Here is a 16561-nt window from a genome sequence, read left to right as displayed (position 1 = left end):
GTAACCACATAGCCACTTCCCTTCCTCTGTGGATGATTATGTCTATTTTGAAATCTCACTTTTCTGAATTTAAGTTTAATTGTGGCTGGTTTTGGAATTTTATTTTTCTGGTGTCATGTAAAATGGTGTGATTAATTCTATTGATCTTGTATTTGGTTAAAGAAATTCAGTCCTTTAATTCTAGTATATTGTTGATGTTTTATTATTGGTTGTGTAAATTTATATTTTCAGGAACAATCCAAGAGAAAAGAGGGCTGTTATTTTATATAGAGGACCATTCTTACCACTGTGAAGCCATTGATAAGTTTGTATCTTTCATGAATAAGAGTAAATGTAAACTAGAAGTTGCTGCTCGGCTAGTGAAAGGTGGTGATCCATTAAGACTGAGTTTTGAAATTCAAAAGTCTGATTTTATAATTCTTGTTTACTCCAAAGCTCTTCACAAAAGAATTCAGGCGTGGAAAAGCAACCAAGATTACGTAAATTTTTTAAAGGAGGATAACTCTGCACTTTTGACAGCTTCCCTTCTCAAGGAACTTAAAGCAAGCAATAAACTTATCATTTGTAAGTTTCCTCAGGCACCAAAATCCGGTATCAGCAGTGAATTTCCTTCAGTTAAGTGTTACACTCTTACAAAAGAGTTGAACTTGCTTATTCAACAAATCCATGGAACAGGAGTGGATCAAGAGCTCACTATTCTTGTCAAAAGTAACAAATTCAATCATAAATTTAACTCTTTGACCAACACAATTAAAGATGCTGCCAACTTTGAAGAAAATAGTTCCTATTGGTTTGAAGACAAATATATTTGCCCCAAGAAAATGGAGTCTTTAATGCCTGATGACACTGAAAAATTTCTTCTCGATGGATATGAACATAGTATTTATTCCATCCCGATAAGTTACATGTTTGAACAGATAAATGCAAACAATGACACAATAGCTTAAAAGATTCACAGGTTGAATTCATTTGTTTCAACAAAGATTTGGTTCTATTTTTATATTTCATCCTGGATCCTTTCTGTTTTTCTTTTACCTTTTCACTCTGCCTCATTTCTTCTCTTACCTGATGTTGTGCATCCTTCCTTCTCTCATATAAACAAAAACAGCAAAATCCACATTTAACATTAAAAAACAAAAGAACTTATTTTATACTCTTCCCTATTTCATTGACATGCTACTGTGAGAAATATTTTTATAAGCAAAGTTGCCAAAATTCAGACAGTTTTATTCTGGCTTATTGAAGACTCTTAAATTGTAAATTAAACTCTTAATAACCCTGAATAGAATTTTCTTGTGATAATGCAGTTTTCTGTTGGCTCCTCTAGAGTTAGAGGAAAATTTGAATTCATCAGTTCATGCAAATGTAACAATTATATTCAATCTGACAGCATCATTAGAGCATCAGAAAAAACTGCCTTGCATTTATTTCTTCTGTCTCTTTACTTTCTCAGTTCAAATTGCACCAAAACCAACTTTTGTATGGATATTTCTATGGATATCTTCCTGTACAGCTTGATTAACTATACAAGTGACTAAGACATATCCTACATCACCAGATATTTCAGAGGTAATTCCTGATGGACCAGGGTTTTTCTGCTCTTCACATTCTTATGGCTAGAGTGTAGGGAGATACACGGTAAATAGAGAGTGAGAGATGTATGATGGTAAAGGAGAGATAACGTGGTGGCTCAGGATGGTGATCAATGTAAAATATTGATGGAGAGGGTAGTATGAAGAATAAAGGATGAATATCAAAAGAAATAATTCCAGATAGTGAGAAAACCTAAGTGGTGTCAGGGAAAAGCTGGTGACATATGCAGTTCAGCTAATATTAAATTACAACAGTAGAATACTGCAGTTAGAGAGATGATTGGTGGTGGGGATGTCTTCAAAAGGAAAATGGGTGACGGGACCCAATTGTGTATGTATGTATTTATGCATGTATGTATGTATGTATGTATGTACATACACACATACACATTGTGCTTCTAGAGTCTGTGTTGCTGAGATAAGCAGATCCTCTTATGAGCTGCATATTTTCAGTCACCCTGGTCCAGTATCTTCCTCTGTGAGCTCCAAGATCCTGAGATCAGCTTTCCTCATTTTGTCCCATGTCTTCCCAAGTCTCTTTCAAAAGCTCCATCTGTATTAAATGACTGGTACTTTGTTTATACATTTGGTTGGTACTTATCCATGTGCATCACTTGTCTTTACACTCAAAAATCGCCTGGTGCAAGGGAGATAATCAAAAATCAACAAAAACAAATATATGAATGAATGTAACTGCTCCCATGACCTGACAGATTGTATTATAGGCAGTATGGATGTAGTATCTCTCTATCCATCCATTGACATTGACTTTGCCGTAGAGAGATGTGTTGAAATTATTTCGGAAAGTGAAGTAACCTTCCGTGAAGTGAACACGAGGGAACTAGGCCTCCTCCTAAAGCTCGTTTATAATAATGAATACTTAGATCACCACAACCTAACTAGATTCTGCCCCACCAAGTCAGGACGAGGTAGACCACCTACGATCACATCAGCTGCTAGAAAAACCACCGCAGAGTGTTGGAAGGGATGGAATACACCCACCCACGACCCAGAGGATAATATCCAAACATGAAAAATGGTTGCACATGCTGTAGGTGCAAGTCTGAAGACCGCCCTGCAGAACCATATAGTTAAATTCAATGAAAAACTATACATGCAGGTCCAGGGAGCGGCTATTGGTGTCAGTGTGGCCGGAGACGTGGCAAGCCTATTCATGACCTGGTGGGACAAAAAGCTGAAAACAACTCTCGAAGAACACTCAATAACACTCAAACTATACGGGAGATATGTGGATGACATTAACATCGTAGTCAAAACACCATCAAACATTCAGACTGAAGAGAACGAGAAGATCGTGATGGAAAACATCCAGAATATAGCTAATACAATACACCAGAGCATCAAGGTAACAATAGATTACCCAACAAGACACCTAAACATGAGACTCCCAGTACTTGACACAGAACTTTGGCTAGAAACAATTAATGACAAAGTTCAAATCCTCCACTCACATTATATGAAACCTATATCTTCAAAGTATGTTATCCATAAGAATTCGGCTCTATCACACAGTGTGAAAATCAATATATTAATAGCCGATTTAGTTAGAATAATGAAAAACATATCCTCCCTGTGCAGTCCATGGGAGGGGCAAAAATATATTCAAGACTTCATGCATCGCATGCAATTTTCAGGATACAGCCAGAAAGATAGAATCCGGGTATACAGAGGAGCTAACAAGAAATTTGAGGAGATTGTTGTCAAAGATACAAATGGAACACAACCTAGATACCGTAACAAACAGTGGAATAGACTACAAAGGATTAGTGACAAAACAAACAAAAAGACCACGTGGTACAATACCGACAAGTTCCAGGGAGTAATGTTTGTGGACGCCACGCCACACGGAGAACTGGCCCGCAGATTTCGAAAAATCCTCAAAAGTACCAAGTTGAGGATAAATGTTATAGAAAAACCAGGGAGATCCATTCGATCAATAATATCCCTTCAGAAGAACAAGATGTGTTGAGGAGAGTTGCATTGCGTGCAAAAATAGTCCTGGTGCCAACTGCAAAGCCAGAAATGTAGTCTACAAAATAAGCTGTATGGATGGTGAGTGTAAAAACAGAAACACGACATACATAGGTGAAACGGCAAGAAGTTTGGCTGAGCGTGTAAACGAACATTGGAGGGACTATAATAATCAAAAACAAACCTCGGTGCTCTACCAGCATGCCAAAGAACAACATGGTGGTGTACTGGACAGAATTAGCATAGAAATCCTGTCTAGACATCCCGGTGACGCATCGTTGTGACAAATACAGGAGTCGGTCCTCATAACTGAAACGCAACCAATTTTGAACACCAAATACACGTAGATGAGGGCCTTACAATTGCCCATGGCTGCATGTGTTGTTCACACATATGATGCGGAATATGAACGTAAATAAATTAATTAAAAAGTCTCTATCTGATCTGATATAAACGAAATTGTTACAAACACACATATGGACGCACATACTTACATATTAGCACGAACACATAAGTGCATGCACACATATGAGTGTGCACACATACGAGCTTGCACACACTCACATGCTCATACCAGACAGTTTCAAAACAACGCCAGATGATACATTCAAAATAAATGGAAGTGGAGAGACAAGTTACTGAAGAGATTGCAAGAGTGCAATGAAATAATTTAACAAAAAACTATATAAATTAATAAAGGACTGAACCAGTGCGTGTGTTTATTACCGGCATAATGCCTCTCCCAAGGTTTAATTGTATTTCTTTCAACACACATATCCACATCAAGAATCTTGCACACGAAATACACATATGAAAAAATTATTGTTAATTCACAAAGAATAAATACGTATACACCTAACACATAACAATATAGACACACAAACACACATATACATACATGAGTGCATGTGTATGGGAAGATACAAACAATAATGTAAATACGTATTCACATAAAACATATATATATTTATATACATATTTATATATATATATATATATATATATATATATATATATATATATATACACATATATATATTTACATGTAATTATGTGTATTTCTTCTATCTTAATGAATAAAAATTCTTCTGATAGAATAAATGGGTTAATAGAAACCAATGTAGCAAAGAACACAAAATAACTGTGGTTAGCTCCTGTTTTTAAGGCAGGAACTCCTTGAAATTTTGGGTATTTGAGTATATTTAAGTGTCTTACGTTTAAGATGATTCCCATGCTTTCCCTGATGAGAAGGTTACAATTTTAATATCAAAGATCCCTATGGATCACACAGGTTGTAATCCTTTGAAACATATGTAGGAATAAAGTATGCAATTATAACATGCGTTTTCTCCAATCCTTAAATTCTTAAATATATTGTCTGTTAAAGTCTGTCATACCGGCCATGACGAAGGGAAATAGCCCTGAAACTCGAGTCGCCTTTATATATATATATATATATTTATATTTATATATTTGATCCTTTATATTGAACACTCAATATTTCATCTACATTCAATACTTTCTTTCAGGGTGCCATCCATTTTTATGTTATTTTATTTTATATTGTATATTGTATATCATATTATATATTGTATATTCCATATTCTATACCCCACATTAGTTCTGCAGGAATATAAATAAAACATAAAAAACAGACAGTGTTGGAACTCTTTTAAGCAAAATAATATATTCCTCTATACACAATCATACAAAAAAACCCACCTTTTTTGTATTTATTTTTACTCGCATATATATATATATATATATATATATAGATATATATACACATATATATTTATATACATATTTATATATACATACACACATACATGTATATATATATATATGTGTGCATGTATATATATATATATATATATAAATACATATACAGACATAACACATACATAGATACAAATACACACATACAATATATATACATACATGCACACACACACACACACACACACACACACACATATGCACATACATATATACATATACACATACATGTGTATCCATACATATATATATATATATATGTACATACATACATACATACACATACACTAAATATATATGAACAAAAACACACATGCACATACATACAGATATACATATATACATATATATATACATATACACATACATTGTTAATTAGCTAGAAGCTTCTTGTAATATATTTTGTTCATTTTCAATATAAATATGTATACGTCTGATTTTCTATGGCTTTTTTCTGTTAGTGAATGTGTTGCTTATATCTGCTGGACACACATGTTCTTGTTTACATCATGTTTCGTCTCGATCATTTTACTATTTTTGTATTATCTGAAACAGAATACCTGCATATCAATTAATCCTAAAAAATTGAATTAACATTAAATTTTGTTAGATACTTTGTATATTTGTAGATAAATATATAAATATACGACAAATAAGACCCCAAGGTACGATAAGTAGATGCATATAACACTGAAGGGTTGCACCTGATTGATTTGGAAATTTGTTTTCCCAAATTATTTATATTATATGTATACACACACACACACACACACATATATATATATATATATATATATATATATATATATATATATATATATGCATACATACATATATATGTATATATACATATATATATATATACATATCATCATCATCATCGTTTAACGTTCGCTTTCCATGCTACCATGGGTTGGACGATTTGACTGAGGACTGGTGAACCAGATGGCTACACCAGGCTCCAATCTAATTTGACAGAGTTTCTACAGCTGGATGCCCTTCCTAACGCCAACCACTGTGAGAGTGTAGTGGGTGCTTTTTACGTGCCACCGGCATGAGGGCCAATCCAGCAGTACTGGCAATATATATATATATATATATATATATATATCTACACTCTCTGAGTGGTTGGCGTTAGGAAGGGCATCCAGCTGTAGAAACTCTGCCAAATTAGATTGGAGCCTGGTGTTGCCATCCGGTTTCACCAGTCCTCAGTCAAATCGTCCAACCCATGCTAGCATGGAAAGCGGACGTTAAACGATGATGATGATGATGATGTATATGTATGATCGTACTTTCATCAAAAATAACTATAATTTGATAACATATAGGTATACGTCATATATATGTAGGAGTCTTAATAAGTAATCTGAGACTGTATTATAGATATAATCTTAGCATTTAACGCCAACATACTGTGAAGTGGAATACAAGCAGTCTTATAGTATTAATATATTATGGCTTTGTCTTGTTACTTTACCCCTTATTATAGTGTGGTCGTGTATGTGTGTATACATACGGATATTTATTTATTTATTCGTATCTGCATATAGACTTCTTAATAATCTATTCTATAACTCATTTAATCTTTGTATTTGTATAAACACTCCATCTATATAAGTATATACAGGCATGAAGGTATGTATGTGTGTGTGTATATACATATGTGTGTGCACGTGTATAAATATATAAAGCACGCGTGTGTGTGTGTATGTATGTGTGTATATATATATATATATATATATACATTCACACCTAACTCTTTTGAATGGTTAGTGGCTATCCAACCGTAGCTAAGCCTAGATAGTTTAAAACAATAGATGTCCAATTAGATGAGAGGACTTAGCAGTAAAAATTAACTCTCCCTAAATAGCAGTAGGATTCTTAATACCCACTACTAGAAGGATCCTATCTTCTCCATAGGAAAAAAATAAGATTTCCTCATCACAATTTTTAAAAAGTTGGCATATGATTATTATTATTGTTATTGTTGTTGTTATTATTATCATCATATCAACAGCTCCTCAAGAAATAATTTCCACATAGACCCCTCCATCGCATACAGAACTGACACGCATGCACCCCACAAAATTTAACATATAAACAGCTTTCCAAACACAACGAATAACGTTCATACCAGGGATCATGTATGTATGTATGTGTGAGGGGATATATATATGTGTCTGTCCCCCTCACATATTGTGACAGTGATTGTTGACTATTTTGGTATGCATGTGCAGCCGTCTGTGTGTGTGCATCTGAGCACACATATATGTACTCATGTAGTTATGTTTTTGTATCCATGTATATCGGCATATAGTAATGTATACATTCATAAGCATGTATATTGGAGTTTTTATGACTATTTATATGGTTTTATATACTTTTTGTAGTTTTTTTTTTATGTGCCTTATATTTTTATATTTTTATTTTTTATTTTTATTCTTATTTTATATTTGTATTAAAATTTGGCAAAATTCATGCATTGAATTTTGTAAATCTCTGAAGAGGCTGAGCAAATCATGCATGTACCCCCATTACATCATTTTCATCTACTAATTACTCCAGCGTACGGGAGCTATAGAGATAGAATGGGGCATGCCAACACTGGGCCGAAACAGGTGTAAGATTTTGTCCCTTCTCCAATTGCTTAATGTCCTTTAAATTTGAAATCTTAATTGTTGATATGACATGGTATGTCATAAGTGTCTGTATATTGTGTTTTTTTTTGTCAATTTAGTTATAAAATAAACAGATTAATCAACGGAATACAGTGTCTGCAAGTCGATGAGTACCTCATATTCCCCTCCATTTTCTTATTGCTATATATATAATTTTTTTTTTTTAATTTTTAATTTTTTTTTTTTATTTATGTGTTTCAGCCAAGTGGCTGAGGTCATGCTGGTGCACCACCGTGATTTTTACATCCCTTGCATGGCTCTTCTCCCCCACCTGACATGGTCCAATCAAGAGTTTTGATGGCACATCTGGTGTATAAGAGAATTTGACATAGCTGCCCTAAACTGCGTCTCATTACGAGCCATTGGTTCGTCTGGTACTGTGGAGAGGAAAGCGTCAAGTTTTGTCTTGACGACCTCCGTATCCACGTCTTGCATGTCTCTCAAATGTTTTGGCAGGGCATTGAAGAGCTGAGGTCCTCTGAAACCGAGGCTGCTGCAGTATCTCGTTCTTATGTGAGATGCAGTGGACGGTACCTTTGGCACCATGCAGTGGCTACCCGTGCGGGCATTCCTGTAGTACTTGATGCCAAAGTTTGGCACCAGTCCTTCCAGTATTTTCCATATGTATATTATTACATATCTCTCCCGCCTGCGCTCCAGGGAGTAGAGACCTAGTGCCTTCAGTCGCTCCCTGTAGTTCATCTGTTAGACTGTGGCGATCTTTTTTGTATAGTGCCGCTGAATTGCCTAGAGTTCTGCTGTCCGCTTAACACTGTGTGGTGACCACAACTGAGAGCAATAGTCTAGGCGGCTCAGAACAAATGTCTTCCACAGAGTCAACATGACTTTTTGATCCCTTGTACAGAATGTCCTCAGTATCCACCCTGCCAGTTGTCTGCACTTTGCTGTCAACTTGACAATGTGCATGTGAAATGATGCATCACTACACATGTTGATGCCCAGATCTCTTACTGTTTGTGGTTCTGGGATTGCAGTACCTCCAGGCCCTGTGTATGCCAGTTGGGAGGTGCTTGTGGTCTTGTAGCGCAGTACTTGAAATTTTTTTGCATTGAACTGCATATTATTTTGCTCTGCCCACTCATATATTGCATTTAGGTCATTCTGCAGGCTTACAATATCATCAGGATTCTTTATTGCCTGAGATATCTTTGTGTCATCAGCATAGCTAGTGACAGTGGCTCTCCGAGTGACCGTGGGCATGTCCAGAAGGGCCACTATGAACAGTAGTGGCCCCAGAACAGTTCCTTGTGGAACACCGCTCAATATTTGTGTTTCCCTAGATAGTTCTCCATTGGCTGCAACTGTCTGACTTCTACCATTCAGGAAGTCATGCAGCCACTCTCCTAATTTACCAGCTATGCCAAGGTTTCGCAGCTTGTGACACATCAAGCCATGATCAACTTTGTCAAAGGCTTTTGCAAAGTCGAGATATATCACATCAACATTTGAATGGTCAAGTAGCTGCTTCAGGACCCAGTCATAATGCTGCAAGAGCTGCGTGAGGCAGCTTCTACCTGGACGGAAACCATGCTGGGTCTCATTCAGCAAGTCATTTTCTTCTAGGAACGCAATCAATCTCCTTCTGACAATTCGTTCCATGACTTTGCTAATATGTGAAGTCAGAGAGATGGGCCTGTAGTTCCCAGCCTCTGCTCTGCTTCCACCTTTATGGATAGGACATATGGTGCCTTCCTTCAGCTTTTTGGGAAGTTTACCATTTGCAAGGAAACTCTGGAAGAGTATCCGGAGTGGTCCTGCTAGTTCTTGTTTACACGACTTTAAGAGGACAGCTGGGAAACCATCGGGGCCAGTTGCCGAATTTGAGCTCATTTCATTTATGGCAGCTATCACATCTTCCTCTTCAATGTCGATGTAGGTAATGGATGCAGTCTTTTTCTGCTGAGTGCTATTGTCAAAGAAATCAGCTGGGTTCTTTATCTGCATGTGACTCAGAGGAGAAGTGAAGACACTCTTGAATTGTGTACTGAGCACTTCACTTATCCATGTGGGATCTGCAGTCAGTGAGCCATTAGGCAGGAATAGGGGTCCTATCTTATACTGTACCGTAGCAGTCTCCTTTGCAAATCTATAGAAAGCCTTCGGGTTTGTTTTTATGCTTTCTACTGCTCTCTTCTCCTTCTCTGCTCTCTCCTTTTCATGGGAGAGTTTAATTTTGTTTTCTATTTCTAATAGTGTTAGTTTTAATTTAGCCCTTTTCCTATCCTCCGGTTCTCTATTTAACTGGTTTGAGACCTTTGTTCTGTGTCTCATAAGGATTTTCCTGTCTCTAGGAATTCTATTGGCATGTTTGCTGGTCTTTCTATATGGCACGTATTTGGTGCATATGTCTTGTATGGTTGACATAAAATGACTTAGTTTGAGGTCATTGTTTTGTATAGAAAGGCTGTCATGCCAGTTTTGATTTCGAATCTCTTTGCGAATTGACTTCCAGTCCGCCCTGTGGAAATTCAGGTTGGATATTGCTTGAGTCCTCCTGGTGGGGTGGGTGTCAGTGGGTTGTCTAGGACCATACATAATTAATTCTATAATGTTATGATCTGAGAGAGACGTGGGCGTTATTTTCACATTATGGATTAGGCTCACATTGTTTGTGAAGCAGAGATCTAAAATATTGCTTCCCCTGGTTGGTTGGAGTATCACTTGTTCCATGAACAGCATGTTGGATAGTTCTAGCAATGATTTTGCCTGGCTTTGTTCATGCAGTGACATCCCAGAGAGGATGTGACCTTCAGGCCATTTAACATTTGGGAGGTTAAAGTCGCCTAGGAAAAGTATATTGATGTGTTGGTCCAGATTTGTCAGGACCTCTTCTATGCGTCTGAGGCTGTCCTCAAATTTACCTTCCTGCTTTGCGGTATTTGGTGGACGGTTTGTTGAGCATACAACTACATCAATTTGTTTTATGTGTACTATTAAAGTATCACATACAGAGTTTGAGTGTGATAGTAGTAGTAGGGGTGTGACATCTTCTCGGATGTACATTGCAACTCCCCCATGACTTCTATCCCTTCTGTCTGTTCGGAGTACGGCATACTCTGGTATATTTATCTCCGCATCTGCTATATTAGGTGTTAGATGCGTTTCGGTAAGCACCATGCATATTGCTTGATTGCATGTTACTAGGTCTTTCAAGTATAGGAACTTGTCTTTGCCGCCTGTTCGTAATAGGCCCCGGATATTCAGTAGGAATATGGGTGTGATATCTGTGCAGGGGTTCCTGGTGTTAGTGGTGGCCATCCCTGATCCATCATCTGTGGTGGTCTTGGACAATGGTTCGTGTGGCGTTGACTCTGTACCCTCTGCATCCACGTTAACTGTTGTACCATTTTCTGGGCCAAGCTTAAAAAAGCTTGCTGCTCAGCTACTGCAGTTCGTACAGCCTCTGCATATAGCCTTTTTTTGGGAGCAGAAGGAATATACGGACTTCTCTCTTTGTGAGTCCTGTTGGTATTCGGTGGATTTTGTGTACGTAGATTTAAGCTTTCTGGTCTCCCTTTTCTGCGCTCCCGCTTATTTTGTTGTAAGTGGTTATCTACCTTGTTTAGCTGGTGGTGTTTGGGATGGGCAAATTTGCAGTTTTGTCCCTTTTCCCCGTGCCAGCAGGTACCATTTAGGTAGAATTTACAGATCTGTTTCTTTTTCTTTTTCTCTGTGTGACGTGTTTGGGCTTGAAGCCTGTTTGTGTTTACCGTCTTCTTGTCTGTTCTCCTGTCTTTGTCGTTTGTGGTGCAGCGTTGACTGTATTCACCATGGTCATTGCATCCCTCATCAGTGGCTACAGCACTGGTGGCATCTGCCTTGTCTTGGTGACCCGTTTGGTCCTCCTGAGCCTGAGCACAGTGTGCAGGGTCTTCACTGTCCATTTTTGTGTCCGTGTCTCTCATGCCTTCTAGGAGGTCAAGGTGCGGTTTCATGAGCTCGTAGGAGCGAATGAGCTCCAGTTTCTTTCGATCAATTTGGGCCATTGACCTGTGGAAATTGTACCTATCCAGGCTTTCGGCTATTAGATCATTTGCTGGTGATCCTTTGGCCAGGTTCCATGCGTGTACAAGAAGACGAACTTCTTCCAGCTGCCAGTTTCGGCGCATCTTCATCTTCTTGTTGGCCTCAACTTGGCGCTGTACAAAGTCTCGTCCTCTGGTATCCATGGTGCACGATATTTGAGATTTGAGAGAGAGAGGTTATCTTAAAGAATATAGAAATAGTACTAGAAAGAAAGAAGAGTATAAGGAGGGGAGGGAGAAGGGAGAATACGAAGTAGAGCGAGTAGAGAGTGCGTACAGAGTACGAGATAGATAGATAGAGAGAGAGAGAGTGGATGTGATAGGAATAGAGATGTATGAGAGAGAGAGAGAGAAGATAACTCAAGAGAGAAACAAACAAAACGAGGCAAGACAAAATGAAAATGAAAATAATGAAAATATATACATATACATATATACATATACATATATACATATACATATATATATATACATATATATATATATGCGAACTATGGATCAAAGATATCTCCAGAGAAGAGAACAAATCACGAAAATTATGGCAGCAGAAACAACTATTCCTGGATAAATATTCTACCAACTACGGTAAAGAATTTAGAACCCAGAGAAATAACAGTAAAAAAGAACAATCTCACCAAGGTAACAAAAACCAGAGCATGAGGCAACATCAACGCCCATCCCACCAGGAATCAAAGAGGAACTACGGTAAGAACTCTTCCCCTTTTGTACGCAAACACCCTAATCTACACATTATAAACAAAAAACATGAACAAAATAAATATTTCTCTGATCAGACCTTTAGACGTAGGAACACCAGATCATTTTCAAAACCTCAACAAAGATTACCTACAAAAAATGGGGAAAAAAACTGGCCTAGAACCAGAAACAATACCAGACCATCCTCTCAGATCACTAAAACCAATACTTACAAATTGAAAAAGAAGATATTTAATTCTGAAAATAGGAAGGCAAACATAACAACACCAGGTAAAATAACACAACGAAAACACAAACTTCAAATCAACACCAACAAAAATAGTAACCATAAACAGAAAAAAATTCATTTTTTAATGTCAGGACAACAAACACCGGAGAAAGAAACACTCCAAGAAGTAACATACCCAAAACAATTGGACACATAAACCCTAAGATAATTAATCTTTCCAGAAGAGATCTTGACAATGATGAAACCCAACTTCTGTTAAAAGGCCTGAAATTTACACCTACACCAACAGTCAACCACCATGAACTAAAGGAAGATATCCAGAAATTCTGTCGCAAATTACGACTTGTCGAATTCTTCACCACCAATATTAATAATAAAAATAATAATGAAACCGAAGATTCTTTAGTGAGGAATAAATCAAATTTCACCCCACCAAAAGGCAGAAATATCTACCTGGACCAATATATTGACACCCTATCAAACTTCCCCCTAAAACAAAATACCAAAATTAGGCCGAACATTAACAAATCAGAGATATCTGCACTTAAACGCATACAAAACGATGAAACAATAATAATTAAACAAGCAGATAAAGGGGGTGCAATCGTCATCATGGATGTGGAATACTACAAGGATTTAGTTGAGGAACAACTAAATAACACAACCTTCTATTGTGAAATACCCTCGAACATAGACCACCACATCATGAAGAAGATCAACCACTTAGTTTCTAAGCACTACAACTCACTCACTGACAATGAAAGAGACTACATCACCAACTTCGAACCAAAACCCAGTAACTTTTACGGCTTACCCAAAATACATAAGTCAGAAGATATTCAACAGGGAGCAAAGGAACAAGGAAGTGAATACATAAAAGTGCTACATCCAAAAGATTTAAAACTTAGACCAATTATAGCTGGCCCAGTATGCCCTACTCACCGTCTAAGCAATTTCATTGACATTCTTTTGAAGCCACTTTGTACATACATACCCAGTTTCATTCGGGATGACATCGACTTTTTATCCCATCTTCCCAAAACCACTGAAACAAATTCAATCCTACTGAGCTTCGATGTAGTAAGCCTATACACAAATATCCCACATGATTTAGGAATAAAGGCGGTTGAATACTGGGTAAACAAACACAGAGAAGCAATTCCCAACAGGTACACGGTGACATTTATACTAGAATCAGTGAGACTTATCCTGGAAAATAATACGTTCTTCAATGGTAAGAACTATATCCAAATTAAAGGCACGGCTATGGGGACGAGGTTTTCCCCCGTTTATGCGAATTCGGTGATGGGTTACTTGGAACAAAAACTCTACCAGGAAATAAAGGAGAGATATAACACCGAATTTAGGAAGCTTATAGAAAAAGCTACCTGGACGATTGCTTCATAATCTGGACCAAACCTCAAAGCATTGTGGAAGAATTTAACACCCTCCTGAACAACCTACACCCATCCATCCAATTCACAAAGGAGATGAACAGTAGCAAATTACCATTTCTAGATATAATGGTAATTAAAAAGAACACCGCCATTACCACAGATATATATTACAAACACACAGACACACACCAATACTTGAACTTTAAATCGTGCCATCCACCCCATACAAAACGCAACATACCATACTGCCTAGCCAGGAGAATATGTACTATTGTAGAGGATATAGAGACCAGAAATAAACGCCTGATGGAACTGAAAGAATTTCTGGTGAAGCAAAAATACCCATCACGACTCATAGAAAATGGTATTCAGCGGGCTTCGAAAATACCCATACAACAACTGAGGACACCGCAAAGAAAAGACAAACAGGAAAAGATCATTCCATTTATAGTGACACAAAATCCATGCCACCAGAACATCTTTAATATCGCCAAAGCGAACTTACCGATCCTTGCACAAAGTAAGGAATTGAGAAATATCATTACAGATCAAAATATAACTCTCAGTAAGAGACAACCTAAAAACTTGAAAAAACTATTAACAAAGGCAAGGTTTGACCTCAGCAACAAAAATCAAACATTCACTGTATCCAAATGCAATGATAGCCGATGCGGCACATGCCGATCAATCCATACCGGCCCATATATGAACACAAAAACAGGGAAAATATTCACCAATGCGAACATGAACTGCAAAAGTAGAAATCTAATCTACTGCATCAAATGCCCTAATTGTGAAGAATTGTACGTTGGCCAGACAGGTAATGCACTATCGGAACGCTCACGGGTACATCGACAACAGATTAAAAACCCAGAAGTCCGCCAAATACCACTGAGTAACCATCTAGCAACATGTGGTCATCAAACTTTTATTATATTTCCATTCCATAAACTTTACAACCGGAATGAAATTGAAAGAAAATGCAAAGAAAAGGACTTTATTAAGAAATTCAAACCCACTCTTAACAAACAATGATTAAATCCATCTTACTTGGGGTTTAAAAATCTTATCCCTGTAACCAAAACACAAAAAATCTCTCAGATATCATCATTTCTATAAATAGATTTGGCATCATTTCTAAGAACAGCCAAACACCTACTGGGGTTTAAAAATCTTATCCCTACAACCCACACAAAACAATAAATTAAAATATCATCATTTCTAAAAATAGATTTAACATCAATTCTAAAAATAGCCAAACACCTACTGCTGCCTTCCAAAGGAATTGGTATAAAAGACAGAAAACCAGCCAACTTATTACAGTCTGTTAAAGTCTGTCATACCGGCCATGACGAAGGGAAATAGCCCTGAAACTCGAGTCGCCTTTATATATATATATATTTATATTTATATATTTATATATTTGATCCTTTATATTGAACACTCAATATTTCATCTACATTCAATACTTTCTTTCATGGTGCCATCCATTTTTATTTTATTTTATTTTATATTGTATATTGTATATCATATTATATATTGTATATTCCATATTCTATACCCCACATTAGTTCTGCAGGAATATAAATAAAACATAAAAAACAGACAGTGTTGGAACTCTTTTAAGCAAAATAATATATATATATATATATATATATATATATATATATATATATATATATGTATATATATATATATATATATATATATATATATATATGTATATATATATATATATATATATATGTATATATATATATATATATATATATATATATATATATGTATATATATATATATATATATATATATATATATATATGTATATATATATATATATATATATATATATATATATGTATATATATATATATATATATGTATATATATATATATATATATGTATATATATATATATATATATGTATATATATATATATATATATGTATATATATATATATATATGTATATATATATATATATATATATATATATATATATATATATATATATATATATATATATATATATATATTTATATATTTATATATATATATATATATATATATATATATATATATTTATATATATATATATATATATATATATATATATATATATATTTAT

At 35.9% G+C, this 16561-nt stretch overlaps 1 protein-coding gene across 2 annotated transcripts in view; it reads left to right on the top strand.

Moving 5' to 3' along the window:
- The window catches only part of LOC106873178 (uncharacterized), a 47919-nt gene extending 39787 nt beyond the window's left edge, over positions 1 to 8132 (top strand). For both annotated transcript variants that reach the window (XM_089360038.1, XM_014920410.3), the window contains one exon: positions 232 to 8132. In XM_089360038.1, the coding sequence (XP_089216164.1) occupies positions 232 to 947 (716 nt within the window). In that variant the 3' untranslated portion in view covers positions 948 to 8132. The remainder of the gene's footprint in view (positions 1 to 231) is intronic.
- Positions 8133 to 16561: the final 8429 nt, after the last annotated feature.

The sequence above is a fragment of the Octopus bimaculoides genome, chromosome 11 (assembly GCF_046866305.1).
Source record: "Octopus bimaculoides isolate indiv1 chromosome 11, ASM4686630v1, whole genome shotgun sequence".
Taxonomy (NCBI): Eukaryota; Metazoa; Mollusca; class Cephalopoda; order Octopoda; family Octopodidae; genus Octopus; species Octopus bimaculoides.
The sequence above is the reverse complement of the archived record's forward strand: the minus strand, read 5'-3'. Positions and strand labels throughout refer to the sequence as shown.